At 41.8% G+C, this 25,580-nt stretch overlaps 1 protein-coding gene across 1 annotated transcript; it reads right to left on the bottom strand.

Annotated features, from left to right (window-relative positions):
- Positions 1-3,754: 3,754 nt before the first annotated feature.
- On the bottom strand, positions 3,755-22,523 carry LOC145766459 (pleckstrin homology domain-containing family F member 2-like). Its single transcript, XM_082578175.1, has 3 exons — positions 22,270-22,523; positions 11,536-11,765; positions 3,755-4,483 (listed from the first exon to the last, which is right to left on the bottom strand). The coding sequence occupies exons 1-3, from the start codon at positions 22,485-22,487 to the stop codon at positions 4,146-4,148; spliced, it is 786 nt and encodes a 261-aa protein (XP_082434301.1). The 5' UTR covers positions 22,488-22,523; the 3' UTR covers positions 3,755-4,145.
- Between the last annotated feature and the right edge of the window lie 3,057 nt (positions 22,524-25,580).

The following is a 25,580-nucleotide window of genomic DNA, read 5'->3' as shown; positions in this document are numbered from 1 at the left end:
ATCTTTACTCTATACCATGAATAAGCTTCTATACGGTATTGCATAATTTAATATTTGCCAGATAAGAATATATCACTATGTTACTACAAGCTTGCATCTAACTGTAACTACCCCCTAATTATTATAAGCTATTATGTTCGTTCAGAGAATGGATTGACTTTTCGTAAGATTATTGTTTAGGTTGGTTTGGAAAAGATACTTGAAACAACTCAGACACTACTACATCCTTCATCGGCACTACCAAAGAGTCTCCACCTCTCATTAGCGATACCAAAAACACTCCATCCCTCACTGATGCTATAAAAGATGATTCAACTCTTATTGGCAATACCAAAAACACGCTGCTATATATAGCCTACCATCATGCTTCTTATGCTTTTACATGTGCAAGAAATTAATTAAAAAAACAAAGCTTTTTTAACTATTTTATCTTGATAATGAGCTGCCATATTGTGTATTTGTTCTGCAATCTATAGGCTACTTAATATCGTTGCTGCGAACACTTTATTTCTGTATAAAATCTGTAAATAATCCATGTTTTGATAGTCCATTACCTAATTACAATATGTGTGTGTGTGTTAGTTTGTTTTTGTGATGTTGTTAGGTTCAGTCGTGTTCTCATTGCTTTAAGAATTGGCGCTTCAATTGTTTCAGCAACGAGGAGGCGACTGATTCTTAACTAATTCATCTAGGCTAGGGGAGAGTGGGGTAAGATGAGCACCTTTTTGCTTAAGTCGCTTTTACAAAAGAACGGTTTGTTTTGGAAATTTTTAAAAGGGTGAACTTGAAGCACTAGTGAATCAGCTACATTTTAGATTGAGTTTTATCACTTTGCGATTTTTATATTTTTTTATATTGATGCTTATTTGCGTGTTGCTCAACTTACCCCGGCATAAATTGTATGGGGTAAATTGAGCAATGACCTGGGGTAAGTTGAGCAATTCGATTAAGTTGAAGCATTCCCCTGTCAGTTTGTTTGTATAATTGCGAAGCATTATGCTTTAAACACAGCACTGTTTTTTATCCAATACGAACCTAAAAAGACACAAATTCAACAGTTCAAACATTAAATAAGCTAAGGCTATTTCTTTTGGGGTAAGTTGAGCAACTGCTCCAAGATACTTCAACTAGCATTGCACATTTTACCCCATCCTGATTTTTGTGACAAAATTACAAATATTTAAAAAACTACAAGACTAATCAACCTGAACGTTTTATTGAATATCCTCACACTTTATACTTACCAATACAAAAAAACAGATTTGATTTACATAGTGTAACAATAAAGTTATTCAGTTTTTGGCAAAAAATTTTTTTTTTCGAATTTTCGACATAAACAATATAATTGCGTGCCATTGTAAAATGCAATTCTCAGTGGACATAACAAATACATTGAATGAAGTGGCATTATGAGTGATATATCCGGAATAAAAATTAAAAAATTCCGCCGACTCGTTTTACCAAAAACAGGGGTTGCTCATCTTACCCCATTGCACACTTTACCCCAGTCTCCCCTACTTGTTTTACAGTATCAGGTTTGGTGGCCGTGCTTAACTATACTTATCGATGCAAATACCGCAATATTAGATCTTTTTATGCACGTCTTAAACCATTAAGGTTTTGCCACCTTTTTCTTTTGTTGGTTTTGTTACTGTATTTCTTTTTTACAATATCATTTCTTTTTGCGTTCTGACAAAGAAAAATAAATTGAATTGAATTGAGTACGAAACATGCAATTCGACCACAAAATCTCTAATCCTCTCTGATGTTCCATCTTCAATCCACATTGGCGTTTCATCTCCAATCCACACTGATCATTCAAGAAATGTATTTGACTTTCTAAATTCTATATGTTGTAACCGATTTGGGGGTGATCACGTGACCCAAAAAGTTGCGGCACCCACTAAAATCAAAGTTGGGTTGACCAACTGCAAAAATATGCAAAAAAACAACGTGTAACACGTTTAGCCTAAAGATTCCCCTAAGGGCCTGCACGAACACCTTGTGTGTTGTGACTGGATACCTGCGACCTTCATCTTCGGACAACCTTCCTGCAGGGATATCTAAAGAAGGGGATATGAAGGCTTTTATTACGTCTGACAATAGAAGGGCTTTTGTTTATCGTAAATAATCTGTGTTTGTCGTAAAATGACAATTGGCACCGATAGTAGTTTAATAAATCTTGTTATGATAACTTGCATTGCGCTATTAGCATCAGGCCTCGATATTCACAGCATGCTCATGGTTGCTTGTTAATTCAACTACACATATTCTTGCTTTACGTCTAGCCTACTGCAAAGGCTTTGTTAAAAAACACAGCTTACTGGTAACTTTTCTACTGTTTTGTAAACAAGTATTCTTTAAATATGCTCTACGTAAAATTTGCTAACTGTCTTCTGTAGCTCATTGTACCAGCTGCACCACAAAACTTTTTACGATTTGAAAAAGAACCACATGTTTAAAGCACTACAAAACTACCTCCCTGGTGGTGTCATGAGAATAAGGCAATCGCTGCGAGCCTTTATATACCCTTCTCTAGATATCCCTGCCTTCCTGTCGTTGCGGGCACCCGTTGAACTATGTCGCGAAGAAGCCATTTCGTCTCGCCATGAATTCCAATGACTTGCTCCACAGGCCTACGAGTCTGCAAGCGAGTAACCCCAGCGATTGAAGTCGAGACACCCATTTTCACAGACCGCACAACTCCTGAAGGCCAATCTAACAGTGCAGCTACTTGGACGGACGATCAATGGAGCCTGAAGTGGAAGAACTCCACAAAGATAGTAGGTTTCTTGACACTAGCCCTCACCCAATCGGAATTTTTTTGCCAAGAAGGTGTGGACAAAAACGGATACTAAATTAAAATTATTTGTGACACCATTTGAAATTACCCCCAGCCTACGCGCAGCTATTAGACACCGGCCCAGTTATTAAGATTAACAGAGTGATGTTTCTGCGTGGACAGCCAGTAAGTCGTTGTTAAAAGCGAGTTGATAAAGCTCACATCCCGAAGACTAATCAATAAAATGTCTATTGGAGAACTGATTGCCTTAGCTGCTGATACGAGTTACATCCCAGGAGGACGCTTGGCCTTTATTTGTGTTAACCAATGCCTGAGTGAATGAAGGGTTAGCTCAGCTCAGTTAGCTCCGTTGTTACGCACCAGCCTCAAGATCAGGCGCGCAAATTCGACTCTCGGAGTGTGCGCTTGAGCAACGCATTTCAGGACTGCTCTCCATTCAGCGGCACCTAGTGAATGGAATAATTCCTTAGTACGGTAACAATACTTCAACAATCGGAAAACTTCACTCTGCTAATCTCGGTAACCGGCCCTGGGCCAAGAGCCTCTACAAGTATGCGAAACTACTAGGAATAACCAATCAAGGCTTTGTCAGTCCGAGGATAAAGATTCAAAACCAAACATATGCCCTGGCATTTTCAACTAAGTCCCGAGTACTGGGTCACCATCGTCTCAGCAAGCAGAGTCAGAGCACATTCCTGGCTTGTGTTGACAAACCATATCTCCTGCCGCTAGAAAAACTTCTCTCGGCAACTCACTGAAATTGTGAACAGGGACGTTTTACTTGAGGCACATGCTTTGCCTTGGGTCAATCGCAATGCATGCTCAGTTGCTCACAGAGCATGGTCAATAGTCATCGCGCGTTTGCAACCTTAGGCCTAATACGACCGAGTAGATCGTTTTTCTCACAACTGCAAAAAACTGTGGAGCATGTTTCAGAATAGACAATTCATTGAAATCGTATATTTCAGATGGATTTTATGACGATATGTGTTTCAGACATCATATTCAACATTAAATGAAAAGAAAAAATAAGGAAATAAAGCTTTATGTTCGCCCTTGAACATGCCTAGTATCACCAGTATCGGCGACAACTCGGTTGACGGTCGTCACAATTATAATTATCTGAGAATAAACTGTAAGAATAGAAATAGTAAATCAGCCCAGTTCAATTCTACTGAAGCTTGATAGCTAGCCTGCTTTCTTTAGCTTCCGTACCAGAACAATAAAGTCGCCAAGACTTCAAATGAAAGTAGTAGCCTAAGAATCATAAAATAGGTTTTTCGTTCTGGTAAATGATCGTCAATTAATCGGGGATAGCAATATACACTATACAGTGTTGCTATTACATCACGTCATCATCAGAATCGGACGAGTCGGTGACGCCATGAAAGCGAGAGTTTGAGCTGGTTGACGGTAGGCTCTCAGGCGCTACCTGGTGGGAAGGACTGTTGTCGCTAACACGCTCAAAGCAGGGGTCGCACACGCGCAGAGGTTTGGAAGATTGGTGTTCAATTTTGCATTTCTTCGATGAACACGCTTGGCAGACGACGTAACCGCACATGCGGCAGTGGTGACGGCGTTGGAGAGCGGAGAACCTCGTCTTCTTGCATCTCATGCAGTCGGATGCCTCGCAATCCGGAATCCAAGCGGGTGCGGACTCGGTGCTTGCTCCCAGCATCCCTGAAACAAACCACATACAGTCAACCTAAAGTCACCCATGCAATATAATTTTGTGAAAGAGGCCTAAAAAAGGCAACAAAATCCAATATTCTAGCGACAATATATTCAAAATCATGGTGGCTCGCCACCTTTTTAGCAAGTCCACTTGTAGGCCTAAATACCGGTAAAAATAAAACAAAATTTTTGATCTCAACGCATTGACTGAGGCGACTGATTCAGTTGTGGTAAACTTGGTTCTGTATGTTTACACATAACGATATGGATGCTTCCAAGGACAGCTGAAAAAATAATTTTCGGAGTTGTGTTGGGCTTTATATTTTTTTTCAGATTTCGGTGTAGCAGTCCAGGAGTGACTGCGGGCCAGAAGTTACCAGAATTGCCAAATATTTCATTTAAATTAAATTAAATTTTGTTTTGAAGTTTGTCAGATTAACAATTACAGATATTTTGTAATGTTAACTGAAAAGCTTGCATTAATTTGAGAGCAAAGAATTCATTGATGATGGCGTATGAGCGATCTTTCCAGGCTAGATTGGAGGGCAGGAAATCTTCAGCCACCCAACAGTCTCGTCGTCCAGGACCCTCAGGCCATGCGTACCGTGTGGAGGCCGATGGATTAGGCAGTGGTGGATGACATGGTCTGCGGTCTGTTCAGTGGCACCACACTCGCATTCTGATGAAGGAGCCATGCCCCACTTGTGCATGTCCGAACGGAAGCGGCCGACGCCAGTTCGCAGGCGGTTAAGCCTGACCCACGCAAGCCTTGCGAGGAACATCCCTGGTGGACGGGGATCGGCGTCGGGTATGAAGTCACGGAGCGTAGAGGTGTGATTTTGCCACTCCGTGTTCCACATATGGTTCGTCCAGTGTGCCGCACTTAAACCAAGTTCTTCTGCGTTCTTAAGGAGTTGTTGTGCGGCAGGCACAAAGGGGCGTCTTGATTTCAGCCGCTGCTTTATAGGTGGTGGTCTCTTAAATGCTGCATGGAGGAGATGGTCGGGGTCCAAAGCGCGGCGAGCGAGAGAAATCGTGGCTCCTTTTCGGCGTAGCTCAGCGGGTTGGATGCCTGCTAGGATGGGTAGGCAGTCCGTTGGAGTGGGACGCAGGCATCCAGTCACAGTACGCAGTGCGTCGTTGATGGCGGTATCAATCTGGTGGGTGTGAGAACTACGACACCAGACCGGCGCGCAGTACTCAGCGGTGGATTGAACAAGGGCTAGGGTAGCTGTACGAAGAGTTTTAGCACCAGCTCCCCAGCCGGAACCTGCCAATCGCCTCAAAAGTGCGACGCGTGTAGATAGTTTTTTGCGCAGTGACTTCAAGTGCCGGCCGTACGTGAGTGACCTGTCCAGGGTTATGCCGAGGTATGTAGGTTCGGCACAGTAGGGCAGGCGTTCCCCATCAATGTTGATGTTTATCTCACGCACAAAGAATTCATTAAACTTAGTTAAAACAATTTTCGCTTTGGTATCGTTTGCGAAAACGCCACGCACACCTGGTAATTTCTGGACTGACAGGAACTTCTAGACTGCAACACCGCAGAAGCAGTCCAGAAGTTACTGCTATTGTAAGTGGGTCTGGGTGTGCTTTTTCGAAATTCGTATGGGAAAAGCATGTTGATAGTAACGTAGCAAACGCTTTTTTCAAAGGATGTCTTAAAAGTTGACAGAAGTTATGTTTTAGCACTTTGTCGATAAGCCATTTTTTAAAAATGTCGATAAGCCATTTTTATAACAATTCGGTGCTTTTTCATTTGATCACTTGATCTTTTTGCTGGAATAAAAATTCTAGAGTTTGCAGCCTACCATCAACTTTTGGTAATTTACAATATTGACTATTTGTAATCTAAACATTGTCTTTTTTAGAAAAAACGTTAGGCCTATTACTTTTAATCTAATATTTGCAGCCACGAATCTTTCCCCCATCATGCAGTGTTGCCAGCCTGCTGCTGATGACAAGTATATGGTACAAACACTCATACCACTACATTGTGAATCGTAGATTGCTAGGTTGCATCATAGCTAGAGATTTATCGATACCAATATTTTGGCCGATACCGATATCACTTTTTTAGCCCGATACTGATGCCGATATTTTGGCCGATACTTTGGTGTTACAATTTAAAGAAGTAATTTTGGTATTTGCAAGGAAATATCAAATGTTAAGTTTTACCTTATATGCATAAAACTATTAAAAAAAGATTTGAATTGGCATAATTTATTAAAGATTCAAGAAACCAATCTCAACCGCATTGTTGTGTCATAATAGTAGGTTTTAGTAATGAAAGGCCACCGTAATTGAGGATAGGGGCATAAGGGAAGAAACATTACATCATAATTTGGGTTTCTGAAAAATGAATAAAGTGTTTGCGTAAACTCTCCAAATAGGCTATCATAATCGATAATAAGTTGTGAAATGTAAACCAAGTGATTTTTGTAGTCGTACAAAAACTATTCGACAAGTAATGTGCAACCTAAGGGCGCTTGTCGTTTGGTTGAAAAGCTTTTGCCAGGCCAAGACTACCCAGGTGGCAAAAATGTACAATTCTCCATCGCTCCCACCCCGCCAAACGCTCAAAAAACCCGTGTAACTCGGCTGCCCCCAGCAAGCCGGCTTCACCAGTCGGCGATTCAACTTTCACCATTAGCCGCAACAAACTCACCAAGCCCAAACAATGTCACGGCAGAATAAGTAGGCCCAAAAAGAAAGCAATGAGACCACAAATCCTCACCAAACCAATCAAAATGGTCCCGTTGCGCCCAAGATGACAACCTTATTGCGAAGAAAGGAGCGTCCCCCCCCCCGGCCACCAGCACAAGGCTGAGCACTCACCAGCACGGCGACCCGCCAACCACAACGGTGCAGCTTCCACACTAGCCATTTCAATTCTTGTCGGTGTCAATTCTTGCTACAAAACGGCTGCCGAGAAACATATAGTTGATTGGATGGTCTAAATTGCTAGCGCTAGCGTAGAAGCTACACCATTATGGCCAGCGAATCACAACAGCCCGCCGCACCAGTGAGCGCCCAGCCCCATGCCAACAGCAGGGAAGGACACTCCCACCCCCACAATGAGGCCGCCATCCAGGCGCAACAAGACCACTTATTGCTTAGTTCAGTGAGGATTCGCAGTCCCACCGCCCCCACACAATCCGCCACGACAATACGACATTGTTCATTGTTCAAGCCTGGTGATTAGGGTGTACGGTTTTTTACAACCTATAGTGAAACCATTGTTTTTTGTCGGGAAATAAGTAGTTATGACCACATGTGAAATATTTTTTCTCAACTCCATGGTTTCGAGGTCCCAACTGCCACTTTTCTACATTTAAACAAACCTTATCTAAATAAACGCATCTCTTGATTTTCATTAACTGATATTTTTTTTTGCTTCAGCTTCAAAGGCACCAAACCCAATATGTTAGCAAGTGCAACAATAACTTCTGTCCATTTTTTATTATTACAAGGACATGAGTACTGAGCACACAAAAAGGTAGATACATTTTTGGTACACACTGTATGAAACCATCAACACTACTACAATGTCCAATGTACTCCTTTGATGCTTGTCTACACCAACATTTTGAAATATCAGTCAGAAAACAAACATTTTAAACACTACCATAACTCAAAAAGCACATAATCACATCAAAAACGAGCAACAAGATTGAAATTTATTGCAGCAACATTCAGGGCTGTGGAGCCAAGCATTTTCTCTGGAGCCTTTTTTTAAATGTCTGTGGAGTCGGAGCTACAAAAATTTTATCTGCTCCAGCTTCAGGGTTGGGTAGCCTAATCTTGATTAGCTTAAAATCAAGTAGTAATACTGATAAACTGATGACATGAAGCTGTAAAATTACTACTTTAGTGTGCTTGCCCCTTTAAACAGAATTTTATATATATATATACAGGGTGTCTCACAAAACTTTTAACCCGTATAACCTTGCATAACTTTGTCAATTTTAATGCTTTTTCATTCTTTTTCAGATTTAACTAAATTAGCCCATAACAAATTTAGATCTGCAAGGATGAAGTACACCAAGGAAGAGAAAATTTTCTGTGTGACTTTGTATTTGGAGTCAAAATCGTACAAAAAAGTGCAGTCAAAATTCAGGCAAAAGTATGACTTCAACAAATTTCCATCAAAACCACTCGTTTTTTATTGGGTCAAAAAGTTTCAAGCTACTGGATCACTTCACAACAACCAGACAATGCCTACAACACCAAAAAATGGGAGAAAAAAGACAGCTAGGACTCCAGAGAACATTGCTGCAGTTAGGGACTCCGTTGGGAGAAGTCCAAAGAAATCGATCCGTAAACGGGCCCAAATGCTTGGTCTGACCCGGTCCTCTGTACAGAGGATTCTGGAGGAAGATTTGAAACTCTATCCATACAGGATCCAGATAAAGCATAAACTTACTGATGCAGACAAGGCTAAGCAAGTTACCATGTGCCAGTGGTTCATGGACATCGTCGAAGAGGACCCTGACTTCCTTGACAACCTCTGGTTCTCTGACGAGGCTCATTTCACCCTGTATGGGTATGTCAACAGTAAAAACAATGTGTTCTGGGGCACCTCTCCTCCTGATGAAGTGCTACAGAGGCCCCTGCACTCAGTCAGATGCACTGCCTGGGTTGCAATTTCAAAACATGGCATCATTGGCCCAATCTGGTTCGAAGATGAAAATGAGAACGCAGTCACCGTCAACAAGGAGCGTTACCTTGTGGTCCTCCAGCAGTTCTGGACCGCTCTGGGGCGTAAAAACAGAGCCAGAGGAAGAAGCCCGTTCCTAAGAGCAGAGCAATGGTTCCAGCAAGATGGTGCCACCCCCCACACTGCTAATGTCACCCTGGCGTGGTTGGATGAGAAGTTCCCAGACCGCCTAATCAGCCACCGCAGAGACCCTGAGTGGTCCCCCATTCTCCGGACCTCAACCCCCCTGACTTCTATCTGTGGGGCTATCTGAAGGACAGTGTGTACCAGGATAATCCTCAGACCATCCCTGAACTAAAACAAGCCATCACCCAAAAGATCAGGGCCATCCCAAAGGAAGAATGTGTTCGCCTGTTCGGGTCATTGACAACTTCGCTCGCCGTGCTCAAATATGCCTCCAGCGCAACGGTGGCCATCTGGAGCATGTTTTATGAACTGCTGTATTACTACTGTGGATGTAGTATTACATTGTAGGCATGTTGTTTTTCAGAATTGTTAACATCTCAGCTTTCCATTTCAGTTTAGTTTTTGTAACTATGTTGATTGGTTCATGAAATAAAGCTATTTGAATGGGTTACTAAACCGTTGTGTCCTACTGTGGTAAATGCCATAAACAATAAACATATGATACTTAATGGAGCCAGCGCTGGAGCAATTTTTTAAAAAATTGCAGCTCCCGAGCTATTGCATGAATGCTTGATGGCTTAAAATGTTTGTTTTCCGACTGATATTTCAAAATTTTGGTGTAGACAAGCATCAACGGAGTACATTGGACATTGTAGTAGTGTTGATGGTTTCATACAGTGTGTACCAAAAATGTATCTACCTTTTTGTGTGCTCAGTACTCATGTCCTTGTAATAATAAAAAATGGACAGAAGTTATTGTTGCACTTGCTAACATATTGGGTTTGGTGCCTTTGAAGCTGAAGCAAAAAAAAATATCAGTTAATGAAAATCAAGAGATGCGTTTATTTAGATAAGGTTTGTTTAAATGTAGAAAAGTGGCAGTTGGGACCTCGAAACCATGGAGTTGAGAAAAAATATTTCACATGTGGTCATAACTACTTATTTCCCGACAAAAAAAAATGGTTTCGTTGGAAAATTTGAAAAAAAGTTTAGAAACCGTACAGTGGTGAGTCCACCACAACGAAAGGCGGAAACCAAATCACAAACTAACAGAACCAGCCCACCAAAAACAACCAAGCCACACGGGTCCCTCAAACGTCCAGCAACGCAAAAACGATGCAAAACTACACATTTCCGCCACCTGGGTAGTCTTGGCCTGGTTTTATCCTCTGAGAGTAAAAAAAAAACACAAATGATAAATATTGGAGAAATCGAGTCTCCTTCACAACTTAAGAATCGAACAACACAAAACTGCTGAAACAATACGTTTTGTTTAAGTGAAAGAATTACTGTAAGCAAACAATGTCAAAAGGTGCGCGCATGAAGTCATGGGAGTGTGAAGTATCAAAAATTTGAACAGGTTGTTATTTTTCTACTTCAATGTGACGTTAGTTACTACTTTAAAAAATCTATATCTTTGCTTCTGCAGAAAATCCGCAGCAAACGTCTTTTTTTTACATGTTTAGTATCGGTCACAGTATCGGCCAAATTTTGCCGATACCGATACTCAAAAAATGGCCGATATCACCGATACCGATATATCGGTACATCTCTAATCATAGCACAATCAAGATGACAGCAAAAGACCATAAGCGGTCATCTAGTCAACCACCACTCCATGCAAATTTATTTGCCAACGCGCGTAAGGCACGGACACAACTTTAAATGGTATAATACAAATGAATCAGGTTAAAATGATACGTAAATGTCGTGTTACAAATTAAAATTTCATTCCAATACAGCAACAATTTCTGTACAAAAGTCATCTTTTAACTTCATCTTATTTTTGCTTCATTCCCAATTACGTTTCTGCGGTAGCTTAAACCATGTTGTCAAGATGCAATGGTGGATAAGTCTTCAACATGGTTCCAATGTTAAAATCATTTATACAAATCTGCTGCAAGCGTCAAATCTGGCAACCCTGCTTTTGTTACTTCTGGACTGGCAGTAACTTCCAGACTGCATATACGTGGTCCAGAAGTTACGGTAACTTCCAGACCGCAGTAACTCCTGGACCGTTACACCGGTCAAAAATGCAAGCCCTTGGCCTGCAAACTGTGGATGTTCTATTTTTCGTTTTAAATAAACGTTGCAAAATGTTGGAAACGCTTGGCAGTGGCGCCTGACAACCCTGTGTGTCTGCCACGATTTCCGTTCAGGTGAAACGCAAACCATGAATCATAATGCAACCAGCTCAACCAATGAATCGCACCTGCTTTCCTACGTTCTTCCTCGATACAACGCGTCATGTGAGTCATCCATTCCTGCTTCTCCATCGAAGTGAGAGCATACACAGCAAACGACTTTGTAGGCGAGATGATCAGCCAGCCATGTTGCAGGCCCTCGCTCCCTTCGCCAATCTCCCTGTTTGAGGGGACGCCGCTGTCAGGGATATCTTCAATCCGAACATGCTTCAAGCTCAAGATATTTTGTTTGTTGTATCTGCGACAAACCTATGCGTCAGTTTCTCATTAGAAAGTTAAAAGCTTTGAGCATTACAATAGCATCGCAAACTAAGTCAGCTACTCGTTGTCAGAAGCTGACAGCCACATGTTGATGCTGCTTGTAATTGCTTGGTCAACAGCTCAGGCTCACGTATGACACGTTCAGAGATTGACGATGAAAGAAAACGTTGAAGATCCGACCAAATACATCAATGAAACCTACTGCACAGAGATTCAATCGTCGTTATTTAGAAAATAAAGATGGCGCCATGTACAATTTCAGTCATCCGGGACGCAACTTTCGAAAAAGTACCACTAAAAAATCCCCTTCGAACTTTGTTTGGTAATTACGGAAGAAAAAAGAGCAATAGCAGTGGTGGGAATCAAACCCACATCAAAGAAATGACTACCATCGCCCTAACCCTCTGCGCCAAGTCAGCTAGTGGCAACCAATGAATTAATTTAGCCATTATTTGCCTTTTTCCTTTGTTGCTCAAAGGAGATTTTTTAATGGTACCTTTCAGAAAGCTGCATCCGGGACCGGCCTTACGAACGTTGAACCAGGGTTCTCACCACTGGACTATGCAGCCAACTGTGTACTTATACCGAATTGTACCAACAGCAAAAAATAATGGTTCTTAAAACGTTTTTTGCTTTATTTAGCCTTGTAAAATTATGTCTACTTAGTTACGTCAATTATTATTATTCAATGATCTTTTCTATTTCTACTAATCATAGATAAGGTGGCTTCAAAAATTGACTTAGCAATCCGCCATGCTAACCATGTGAAATAATGCATTCTTTGTTGGCACATACTTTGCAACCTTTAATTGCAGACGTTTGCAAAAGTTTCCAATCCTAACAAAACATTGCATATAAATTATATTTTGTTACTGTTTATTAGAGGTTGCTCAAAGCTTTTCAAGTTTTGTATTTTATTCACATATAGCCTAAACCAGTGCTACTCAAACGCCGGTACATGCGTACCGGTGCCGGTACGCGAGCACTTGGCTGCTGGTACGCGGTCAGTTAGGAGTAATTGTAAATTGAGTAATTTGTTTTATGTTGATCAGAACGTCTATATAATAATTTTTAGGCAACGATAATGTTCAATCTGCTTTCCCAGCTATAGACTGTTTGGTGGCCCGCTACCACGCGACTTCCAGTTACGTCACAAAGAAATGTTATTTCGTAATTGTTATCCATTATTTCAACAAAGTATCGCAATGTTCGATGCGAGATGATCATCCTTTTTGTGCGTTTGTGCTGTGTCCACGTGCTTTACTATACCTGCAGCGTCCAGTAACAAGTAGATAAGTGAGAGGCTCAATCGATCAGCCACATTCTGACTTCAAAATATCAGATGATTGTAGTGAGTTGAGCATATTTTTACATAGATTTGTTGAAGCTATAAACCTTGTTCTTTTTTAGAAAGTGAGTTAGCTGTTAGCCCATATTAGCCTATAAAAAGTATAGTTTTAGCTAAGTTTTGCAAATGGCAAAGCGTGGTCCTATGGACAAATATATGAAACAGAGAAAATCAGTTTCAGACCTACATGATAATTCTGATTCAAACGAAAGTAATGCTGGAAACACTGAGGTGACTGAGGTGTTGACTGTAAAAAGAAGTCGTTCAACATTTGTTTGAAAATATGATCCATCAAATTTAAAATTTGGTTTCATTGGCACAGATGAGGCAGGTTTACAGAAACCGCAATGTGTTGTTTGTGGAGTTGTACTGGGCATGACTCAATGAAACCTTCAAATTTAAAGAGATACTTACATTCAAAGCATAAAGATTATACTTCTAAGCCGAAAGAGTTTTTTGAAAAGAAACGAAATGAATTAAAAAGTGCACAAAAACAGATGTACATTGTACGCCACGGCGTGACTCATGTAAATGCTAAAGCGTTACGTGCATCTTATAAAGTGGCGCTAAGAATTGCAAAAGCTCAAAAACCGTACAGTATTGGTGAGACATTAGTACAAGACTGCATTCAAGACGTTTGTTTAGAAGTACTTAGTGAGGCAGCAGCTGCAAAGGCTGCAAAAGTTCCTCTTTCAAACGACACTATTGCTCGACAAACTGCTGATTTGGCTGATAGTATGGAAATTTAACTAGTTGATCAAATTAAACTGGCCAAGTACTATTCTTTATAGCTAGATGAAAGCACAGACATTGGAAACATGGCAATTTTGATGGTGTATGTACGTTATGAATATGAAGGCAAATTAAAAGAAGAGTTGTTTTTTTTCTCTGCCGCTCTTCCACGTAGAACAACTGGTGCAGAAATATCAAAGACTATTATTGATTACATTGAAAACAAAGGATTAGATATGAAGAATTGCGTTGGAGTATGTTCCGATGGTGCTGCTGCAATGATAGGAGAAAAATCGGGAGTAATTATGTAAACACGAATTAAGCAGTTGGCTCCAGAATGTGCTTCAACGCATTGCTTTATTCATAGGGAAAGCCTTGCAACCAAGAAATTGTCAACGAAGTTAAATGATGTGCTTTGCGAGGTTGTAACAAATGTTAATTATATCAAAGTAAGTGCAGTTAATTCAAGACTATTTGCCCTTTTATGCGACGATATGCAAGCAGATCACAGGCAACTATTACTTCATTATAGTGTGCGTTAGCTGTCAAGGGGATAAGTTTTATCACGCATATATGAGCTCCGAAACAAACTGGCAGTATTTTTGCGTGACAGAAAGCCAGATTGGGCGAAGGTATTTCTAGATCAGAGGTGACAAACCTGCGGCCGCATGTGGCCCGTCAAAAAACTTTGTGCGGCCCGCAAAACAATTTGACAATCGCTCATGCATTAAAGACAAAAGACATTTCAAAGCTGTGTTATGCCTTCACTGGTATGCCTTTTTTTTGCTACAGGTCGAGGCTGACAGATGAAAATCTTAGTGTGCAGTTGAGAGTTGCCACATTGTCTGTTTGACCTAATATTGAACGCTTAGTCAAGCAAAAAAAATTCAATGCTTCAATGCTGCATTAGATAGCTTCAGCTGTATGATTCGCATGGGCTTTTGTTTGTTGTTTGAAAAAGAAATTGCATTAACTGATTTGTTGTTTAGGAGCATAATGGTCGAAACATTTCGTCAACTTGAGCAAAAAGGATAGAGCCAAAACAAGAAGAAATCATACTCATATGAAGGCAAACGCTTAAACTGGAATATTAAACTTAGAAAATTAAACTGTCTTCAGTGCAAGTACTGTTGGTGTTGCTCTATCCTTTCTGCTCAAGTTGATTTGTTTTTATTTTTACTGTTGTATGTTTCGATTCTGCGTAAGATAATTTCAACTGTGTGGGTTTTATTCTTTCATTTGCCGTTTGTTACTTTTCATGAATAATATTTTGAGTCGCTTCTAAAACATTTCATAGTAGGTTACGATTAAAAAGTTGTGTGGCCCGATAACTCATGTGTAATTGACAAAGTGGCCCGCGACCGCAAAAAAGTTTGTCACCCCTGTTCTAGACGAACAGTTGCTTGCTTTGCTAGCTCACAAAACTGACATTTTCGTTATTATGAATGGCCTTAAGTTTAACGCTTCAATGCAAGGAGAAAATGCTTCATTTTTGCAACAGCAGATAAAATTGACGACATGCAACGAAAGCTGAAAGCATGGAAGATTCGAGTCTCGAACAATTGTTACGACATGTTTCCTAAGTTAGCTACTGTTATTGACGATGCTGGAGACAATTTGGACGTAAAATGGACGTAAAAACTATTCAACATTATTTTCCGAAACAAAAAGATCCACATGAATGGATTCGAAACCCACTTGCACCAACTGTAAACGTAGAAGAGTTAAATATAAGTGTCGATTTAAAAGATAAATTATTGGATCTATCTGCTGATGAAGGTTTGCAAAAATCTTTTGAATCAAACTCCCTTGCAAGCTTCTGGATCAAAATAAAAGCAGAATATCCGAGACTGTGTACCATGGCTATTAAAACACTGCTTCCATTCTCTTCTACATATCTATGTGAAGCCGGCTTTTCTACCATGAGCTGTTTAAAGGGAAAACACAGAAACGCGTTTGATATCCATGCTCCTCTTCGAGTAGCATTGTCTTCCATTGAACCGCAATTGGATAAGCTGGTTGTAAATAAGCAAGCACACATTTCGCATCAAAATTCGAAAGACCATTAATAAAAGTGTTTGTTTACTTGTTTTTTTGTGTATTTGTTACAAAAGTAATAATGACTTTGCTCTTGTGTTTTTTTTCGCAAATTGACCGGGAAGCCAAGTGATGGAAGGTGCTCATCCGGTACAGTGGGTACACGGCATAAAAAAGTTTGAGTAGCACTGGCCTAAACCAGAGGTTTCCAAACTGTGCGCCACGAGAGGCTTGCAAATGTGCCATAACAGCCTAGCAATTTAAATGTTGCAACCAAAGTGCAAAGCTACAAAATGTCAATTTAGTTTAGAATGGAGCATATTTTCTTTTGTGTTACACTAGGCTACGATAATCTGCCGATAATTAACTGCGCAAATCGCTTGATCATCGCACCACTCCAAACCCCAATCATTTAACTGCGTAGTAAAATTTTTCGTATTACTAAGTATTTATTATTGTTATTATGCAGAACTGCATGTCACCAGCTCAAAACCTAAGAGCAACTGCTCAAATTACGTAAGCATAAATGCAGGGCCGGATTTACCAAAAGGCAGAGTAGGCAGTTGCCTAGGGCGGCAAATTATTGGGGGCGGCAAAATATACGAATATTATGGAATATTGCATTGATAATACTGTACGTGAATATAATAATTCACAACAGATATATAGCAATTAATAAATATGTTATCACATCACACACATTTATAAACAGTGCGGCAAGTCACGTATGGCAAGTCATCACCCCTAGAGTACTTCACGCTTGATTGGTTTTCAACAATATGTGCTGCTTTGCGCTTCTTTTAGTTATCTGTCTCGCTTAGTATGGAGGACTAGGCTTTGTCTGTGCAATTTTTATTAATCTTTGTTCAGTTTGTTTCACTGTTAGTAAATTTGAAGGAGCCTAGAAAAAATGTTTTTAGTCAATGTTAGGTTGATGGAAAAGTTGCAGGCTATTTTGTGCACTTGCCTTGATGCTTAAAGCATGTAAACAAGCCTAAAGTAAGACTAGTATACGAAAGAACTTTAGTTTCATGAAGTTTTATAAAAATGGCGGCATTGAGGACAAATGAGAACAAGTGCCTGTGTTGTATCGAAAATCACCATTAAAATTTTTTTTGGGGGCGGCACTTTTCTCATCTGCCTAGGGCAGCACTTAGGCTAAAAACGGCACTGCATAAATGCTGGATAAAACTCTTGATGGCCGGACACAATGCAACGGGACTTTCCCAAACATTGGCGTTGTATGGACAATGGACATGATTGCATTTCCATGTAATTCTTGTGCGTATTACGGGAATGAAAAGCATGCCGGAAATACTAGTAAAAACAAGACAGAACAAAATGGAGGGAGTTTATACTTCATATGGCAGATCACAGCTGACCAAACATGATTAATCTGTTGAAGAAATGAGTAGCCTATTTAATTTAGTTTTAAATTCCCACGAATTCGTAAAACGCCCTAACTTTAGCTGTTTTTTTAACTGCTTAATCAATTATTGCAACAATAGTCCTTGAATAAACAAAAAGTCTATGCTAAAAACATGAGACTGGTTTATTCTTCACAATTATGGTATTTTAAGACTGATTACAGTTTCAGTCCTCAAAATTAGTGGCGGCACAAGGCAATTGCCGTGGTAAATGCCGCCGCAAACGTCATAATGGCCATTTTGCTACGGCAATAAAACTGCCGTCGAAAAATGAGCATTTAATTCGGACAAAAATTGTTCAAAATTTCTTCCTGTTTGATTTATTCGCAGCGTGAGTTTAATCAGCAGAAACATCGCACCAAGACCTCACCTCGGACTATTTTACTAATACTTGCTGTGAACACTCACACAGTCTTCGAAATTAGCACATTTTTACTTCGCAAAAACGTTGACGAGGCCAAACAGCAAAAGCTAAAATTGCCTCGGCAATTGCTGTGAACGTTTATTACGAAGAAATTGTACCAAAACATGTAAAACAAATAGAGAAAAAAATAATCGAATAGTCCATCACAACCGCACTGTTTGATTTGTTGTGATGTAATAATACCAGAAATAGCGATAAAGCAATATGCACGCTGTTACGATGATTCACATTATAACTATTGGGGGGGGAGGGAAAGTAAGTTAATTTTGGGTTGATTCAACGTTCGAGTTAACACAAATCAATTTAATTTTCCTGGCGAATTATATCGCGTAACAACAATGACCAAGTAACATACGAAATTATACAAAATACGTATGCGAAACGAAACTTGTCAAACAAGAGCTAATGAGACTGTTCAGTGCAGGGTGGGTAGGGAAATGCCCTTTTCAGGGCACGGCAGTGCTCGAACTGTCGAAAAGTACCGACGACCCACCGTACTGCAGCTGAACACCGAGGGCATCACGGCCAGCAAGCTCAACATCATCGAGCACCTGGCCACCAAGCATCAAGCCCTCATCATCCTCCTCCAGGAGACTCACTGTACATCTGTGGATAAGTTGGTAATAACCAACTTCACACTCGCAGGCGCAACCTGCAGCAGGAAACACGGCCTCGCCACGTTTGTCCATGACCGGCTGAGCTGGTCCTTGGTTGACCAATCCCAAGCTCAATCGGAGATCGAGTGGCTTTGTGTAGATGTAGCAGGCTACAACATCGTCAATGTCTACAAGCCTCCACCTTCGCGGATAACATCAACAGCCATCCCAGTGTTCCCCCACCCCAGCCTCTACGCTGGCGATTTTAACTGCCACCACACTGACTGGGGCTACAACTCCATCAACAACGACGGAGAAAGTCTGGCCGCTTGGGCAACCAACAACAACCTCGCCCTCTTATACGATCCTAAGGGCGTACCGAGCTTCCACTCCGGTCGTTGGAACACTGGCACGAACCCAGACCTGGCTTTCGCAAGTGATGACCCCGATGATCGCCAGCCGGACAGACGTGTGCTAGAGAAGTTCCCAAGGTCTCAACACCGACCCTCGCTAATCACGGCCCCCTTGCTTGCCACACCTATTCCGAGCAAGCCTGTCAAGCGATGGAACTTCAGAAAGGCCGATTGGGAATACTACAGCTTACTCACAAACGAAGCTACGCAGTACCTCCCATCCCCACACACCATCAAAGTGGATGAAGCCTACCAGGACTTCTGTGATGCAATCATATCTGCGGCAAAAGACTCCATCCCGCGAGGTCGACGGAAAAACTACATACCTTGCTGGGATGTGGAGTGCGACAGGCTCTACCGCGACTTCCTCCGTTCCCCCCAGGGCACCGCCACCACCAACTCAGCAACAGCCCTGCTGGCAAGATTGGATTCAAAGAGGAAGAAGCGCTGGACAGAAGCCATAGACTCAATCGACTTCACGCACTCCAGCCGCACAGCATGGAGTACACTCAACAACCTCACTGGCAGATCACGTGCCTCTCGTCGCCAATGCCCCATTTCAGCAAATGCCATCGCCTCACAACTTGTGAAAAGTGGAGTGCACAGAACGAGAGACCGTGAATCAGACAAGTCCGTTCTCAAGGAAATGACGGACCTCTGGAAGGTCCCAACACCTGTCGAGGGCAACATCTCTGGTGAGTTTACCCCAGAAGAATTTGCCTCCGCCCTCCAGCACCTAAAGCCAGGCAAATCCCCGGGCCTTGACCACCTATGCCCGGAACTAATACTCCAAGCTGCCCCCTCTATGAGGTCCTGGTTAAAAGACTTCCTTTCCTGCTGCTTGCGTCACCTGCGCATCCCAAGAATCTGGAGAAGAGCCCTAGTGGTTGCAGTCCCAAAGCCGAAGAAGCCCCCAGGGGATCCGAAGAGCTACCGTCCCATCTCTCTGCTCTGTATCCCCTTCAAGATACTCGAAAGACTTATCTACGCCCGTGTCGAACCGATTATAGATCCTCAGCTCCCTCGGGAACAAGCCGGCTTTCGCCACGGTAGATCAACTGTAGACCAGGTCACTCTGATGACCCAAGACATCGAGGACAGCTTCTCGGCAAAAAAGAAGGCTGGCGCCGTGTTTGTCGATCTCACGGCTGCCTACGACACTGTATGGCACAGCGGCCTTACCTGCAAACTACTTCGTCTCCTTCCTGACAGGCACATGGTCCATATGATTATGGAACTTGTGCAAAACCGCAGCTTTACTCTTTCCACCGGTGGCGGCCGACGAAGTAGACTACGTCGACTCAGGAACGGCGTCCCACAGGGCTCTGTCCTGGCCCCCCTCCTCTTTAACACTTACATCTATGACCTGCCTGACACCATCTCCAGGAAGTATGCTTACGCAGACGATCTGGCTCTCCTGCATCCAGCCGGAGACTGGCAGTCAATGGAGAGGAACCTAAGCCAGGACATGTCAACTATATCAACATATCTCCAGAAATGGAAGCTACAGCTCAGCAAGGCAAAGACAGTGTCGGCGGCCTTCCATCTAAACAACAAGGAAGCAAAACGTGAGATCAACATTACCACCGATGACGAACACCTCCCCTACTGCGCCGAACCCACCTACCTCGGCGTAACCCTGGACAGGTCACTCACGTACCGACGACACCTGGAGTCACTGCGCAAAAAACTATCGGCGCGCGTTGCACTTTTGAGGCGGCTGGCGGGTTCCGGCTGGGGAGCTGATGCGAAAACCCTTCGCACAGCTACCTTGGCCCTCGTCCATTCTACCGCTGAGTACTGCGCACCAGTGTGGTGCCGCAGCTCTCACACCCGCCACATTGACACCGCCATCAATGACGCACTACGCACTGTGACTGGATGCCTGCGTCCCACTCCAACGGACTGCCTTCCCATCCTTGCAGGCATCCAACCTGCTGAGCTTCGCCGTAAAGGAGCCATGATTTCCCTTGCTCGTCGCGCACTGGACCCCGACCACCTCCTCCACAGTGCACTCCAGCGCCTACCTGGAGGACAGCAGCGACTGAAATCAAGACGCCCATTTGTGCCCGCCGCACAACAGCTTCTGAACAACGTTGAAGATCTTGGAATAAGTGCGGCACACTGGACGAACTACACATGGAACATGGAGTGGCAAAACAACACCTCCCGACTCCATGATTTCCTACCCGACGTCGATCCCCACCCTCCGGGAATGTCCCTCGCAAGACTTGCGTGGGTCCGGCTTAACCGCCTACGAACCGGCGTCGGTCGCTTTCGTTCAGACATGTGCAGATGGGGCCTGGCTCCCTCACCGGGATGCGAGTGTGGCGCCACAGACCAGACAGTAGATCATGTCGTCCATGACTGCCCAATCCATCAACCACCACATGGAACGCTTGGACTGAAGACCCGGGATGACGAGACTGTAGAGTGGCTGATGACATCATGCCCAAACATATAGTCCCGAAGAACAGCTCATACGACGAAGAAGAACAATGACCAATAAGAAATTTACGTTTGTTTTACATTAATTCAACATTTAGCAATGTTAAATTATCATGAAATAACGTTAATTGCTCAATCAGGTACCGATAACAAATCAATAGCTCCCTGCGAGAAGGTTGCCTCGATTTACGTATACAGTACACTAACATAATTTCGGTACACGACAACTGGGCGAGACAAAGTGGGCGATACCCACTTGGGCGAGACCAGGTGGGCGACGGACCAAGTGGGCGACGAGTCAAGTGGGCGACGAGCCAAGTGGGCGACGGCCAAAGTGGGCGACGGCCAAATTATTGGAGAAATTGAGTCTCCTTCACAACTTAAGAATCGAACAGCGCAAAACTGCTGAAACAAAACGTTTTGTTTGAGTGAAAGAATCACTGTAAGCAACCAATGTTAAAAGGTGCGTGCAAGAAGTCATGGGAGTGTGTGACTTATCAAAAATTTGAACAGGTTGTTGTTTTTCTACTTCAATGTAACGTTAGCTACTACTTTAAAAAATCTATATCTTTGTTTCTGCAGAAAATCCGCAGCAAACGCCTTTTATTTTACATGTTTAGTATCGGCCAAATTTTGTCGATACCGATACTCAAAAAATGGCCGATATCACCGATACCGATATATCGGTACATCTCTAGATGAAACATAGCCTAATGACGCGGTAGTTTCGAAGGCCATTTTACGGCGTAGGCTTGGGATTCATTAATTATGTTTTCTCCTATTTTTTGATGCCCAAAAAAACTTGGCATCCTTGGATTTGTCCACAACATCCAATGGGTAGTTACTCCACTGATGAACCAATGGTTGAATTTATTAGTACAAATGTAACAATAAGGTTAAGCTAGTGTTCACAAAGAAATTTGTTAGATTGACAAAATGACTAGGCCTATAAAAAACTTGAAACCATCTAGCATATGTTGCTTTAAAATCACATAATGTTTCTATTATTGACACGCAGCCTGAAACAAAAAGCTTATAGTACTTGTAATAATTTACCTCTTTTTGTTGATGACTATATTTCCATAAACAAGCAGATCGTTAAAAAGGAAAAATTGCCTTTGCTTAGGTTTCTTTCTGCATAATTTAGTTAGCACCCCTTCCCCAACAAGGACACGAGATGCCTGAAATAATGTTTTTCCAGATGCTCCAAAACAAGATTCAATGTGGCTGATGCGTCGTGCATTAATCTCTGTATTTGCTAACCTTTCCACCATTTTAATCAGAACCAAACATATTCTGTAATTAAACTAATCCTCTATAAATACATGGATTCGATTAACCTACTGTACAGTAACAGTATATCACAAAACACTATGCACCAATACGGTAGTACAGTACTCATTGCTAAGTAGTGCACCGTTGCCAGGGTTCGATCTTAATGCTAGTCCGCTAGCCAATGGCTAGTGAAAATTTGCGTGGACTAGTAGAAATGTTACAGTACTAGTCCGATTGGCTAGTGAAAATATTCGCCGGCGAAAATTTTTGGTTTACAAAATGGCGATTGGCGACGTCACTCTGAAATACTGCAAACGAAAAAGGCTGCAAAGTCGGTCAACTGAGCACGTGACTACTTTTTTCTTGCAACTTTGCTAGACACGACACGAGGTAGTAGTGAGCACGCCAGCACGGAGAAGCCAGTATCCCAGCAAGCAGCAGTTAGCGAAACAAATTACCATTTTTGTTGTTGATATATCGTGATCAAATGCTGATTCAACGTTACTACAAAGTGTCTAACGCTAAGTGTTAGCTGGATAGTTGTCTAACGCGTGTGCCTTTGTGACCTAAAGAGTTATGCTGACCCAACAAGCCAGACAGATCTGATGGTAGAGGCCTAACCAAACGCAATCCATCCAATAGTCCACTTCTTTTGACAGTGAACGAATATTATGTATTGTACCACCCTGGCGAGTAACGTGTCATCTCGTACTACAGATGCACACAAAGTAATATTACAACATAAATAAATATTAAGCAAACACCGCATGCTACATTTATTTTTTATGTTTTAAAATTGCATTGTTTGTGTCTGTAGTACGAAAAGGTGTTTTTGTGCGTATTGTTGCTCTCTTGTGTGTACTGAAATCTGAAAGCCTTTACATTAGTTAGTTTCAGTCTAAGCCAAAACACTTATCATAATACGTCATCAGACAAGTGAAAAGTCAGTAAACTGGTCGGACTAGTGAAAAATCGTGCAGGCTAGTGAAAACGGGGAGCAACTAATCCGGTGGGCTAGTGAAAAAAAAAGTTAAGATCGACCCCTGGTTGCATGTATCACATAGTTGCATTGCTGCTGCAGCATCAGCCTTTTTACAACAAAGAAGCTAAATTTGCAACGCTAAAATATTTTATATATGCACAAACAGATGAAATCGGTTAAACGAATATAATATTGCTTAAACATATCAATCGTTTTATTGTATCAAAATCTAAAATCCAAAACCAAATTGTATCTATCTAATGTTAAGTAAAACTATTGGTCTAACGGGTCTGCTACTATTCGGTGAGTCCGATTCGGTGAAAGCCTTTTTCGGTGAGAGCCCTATTCGGTGATTTTTTTTTGAAAATTATCAGGTACCGTAGCCTAATTAAAACCCCTAACCCCAAACCCCCTAACCCAAAAACCCAAACCCCCAAAAAAAAACCCAAAAATAACAAACCTCCCAAAAACCCCCCAAACCCCTATCTCCTAACCCTGTAACGGCAATGATAATTAGGCTACGGCGCGCAATAATTTAAAAAAAAAACTCACCGAATAGGGCTCTCACCAAAAAAGGCTCTCACCAAATAGGGAACTCACCGAATCGGACTCACCGAATCGAGCCATTCCGGGTCTAACGTACCCTACTTAAAGGAATATATTGGAGTGTATCAGTATTTGCTTCTTGTTTGCATAGGCCTACTTCATTCATGTAATCATATTGTCTTTGCTTACAAACGTCTGGACAATGAGTCTTGTGACAAACGTTTACCAGTAAGTGAAAGGAGAACCTCTCGTAACTGACTGCCACGTGCAAAAGCAAAGTGATGAGAATAAGGTCATCAGACAGATGCATACATGCCATAAAAACAAACACAAGCAACTGTAATTCCGTGCTGTGGTCTTATATGGGTCTGCTACTATTCGGTGAGTCCGATTTGGTGAGTCTGATTCGGTGAGTTCCTAACTTCTAACCCCTAACCTTAACTCCTAACCCCTAACCCTAAAACGGCAATGATAATTAGGCTATGGTACCCCATAATTAAAAAAAAAAATTGAAAAAATCCCCCGTTAAGGGATCGGACTCACCGAATCGGACTCACCGAAACGGGCCATTCCGGTCTTATATGCACGACATGGCATCAGTGCATCACAAAGATCTTCTATGTCAGATTCCATCACATGCAAGATTTTGTTTTGATAGCAAGAATAGTGTTAAAACGCTGTTAAACATTTTGTGCCATCATTGCGATACCAGGATAAAACTGCACCATTTCAACATAAAAGTCACTGCAACATATCTCACTGAAAATATGTTTTGCATCCCTATAATTCACCAAATCAATAAAATGTTCTTGAATATAAAACATTATTAAAAGGCTGCAATGCTGCATAGTGCATACAATAGAAAAATGCGTTTGCATCTTTTTTGGGAATTGCCTTCAGAAAAATTTATTGAGTTTTATTTCAAAATAAACTTTGGTGGGATTCCAAACAGTTGGACAACCACCAGAGCTCTAAATGGTGTCTATTTGTAAAATGAAATTCAAGCAAACGTCTTCATCTTTATGCGAACGATTTTGCTGGCTTGGGCAATCACGCAGGACGTTTTTTTCCGTAACCGGGTGGCTTTATAAATCTTTTCGAGGTATGTTCACTTGCAGTGATTAGTGGGTATCATGCGGCTTCAAATTTGCATTGACAATATTGACAGATGACACCATTGACAGATGCCTACAAAACACAAAAGAGAAAGGTTTAAAAAGCGGAATGGCCCGTTTTGGTGGGAGCCTTTTTCGGAGAGAGCCTTTTTCGGAGAATTCCCTATTCGGTGATTTTTTTTTAAATTATCGGGTACCGTAGCCTAATTATCATTGCCGTTTTTACATCGCTAAACGTTGAAATCGTGCAGAAAAAAATAGAAATAAAATGTTTGAACAATTAAATGAAAATTCGTCATGTCAGTTCAGTTGTTTTTATTTGTGACCATCATATCAAACACAATACACGTCAACATAGCAATGTTAGAAGCGACAAAACGCGCAATACATATCAGCAAAGGTAGAAGCGACAAAACACGAACGTTAAAACGTGCTTGTCATTTCAGAAG

Source organism: Aplidium turbinatum, chromosome 3 (genome assembly GCF_918807975.1).
Source record: "Aplidium turbinatum chromosome 3, kaAplTurb1.1, whole genome shotgun sequence".
Lineage (NCBI taxonomy): Eukaryota > Metazoa > Chordata > Ascidiacea > Aplousobranchia > Polyclinidae > Aplidium > Aplidium turbinatum.
Note: the sequence above shows the minus strand (reverse complement) of the source record. Positions and strands in the feature narration are given on the sequence as shown.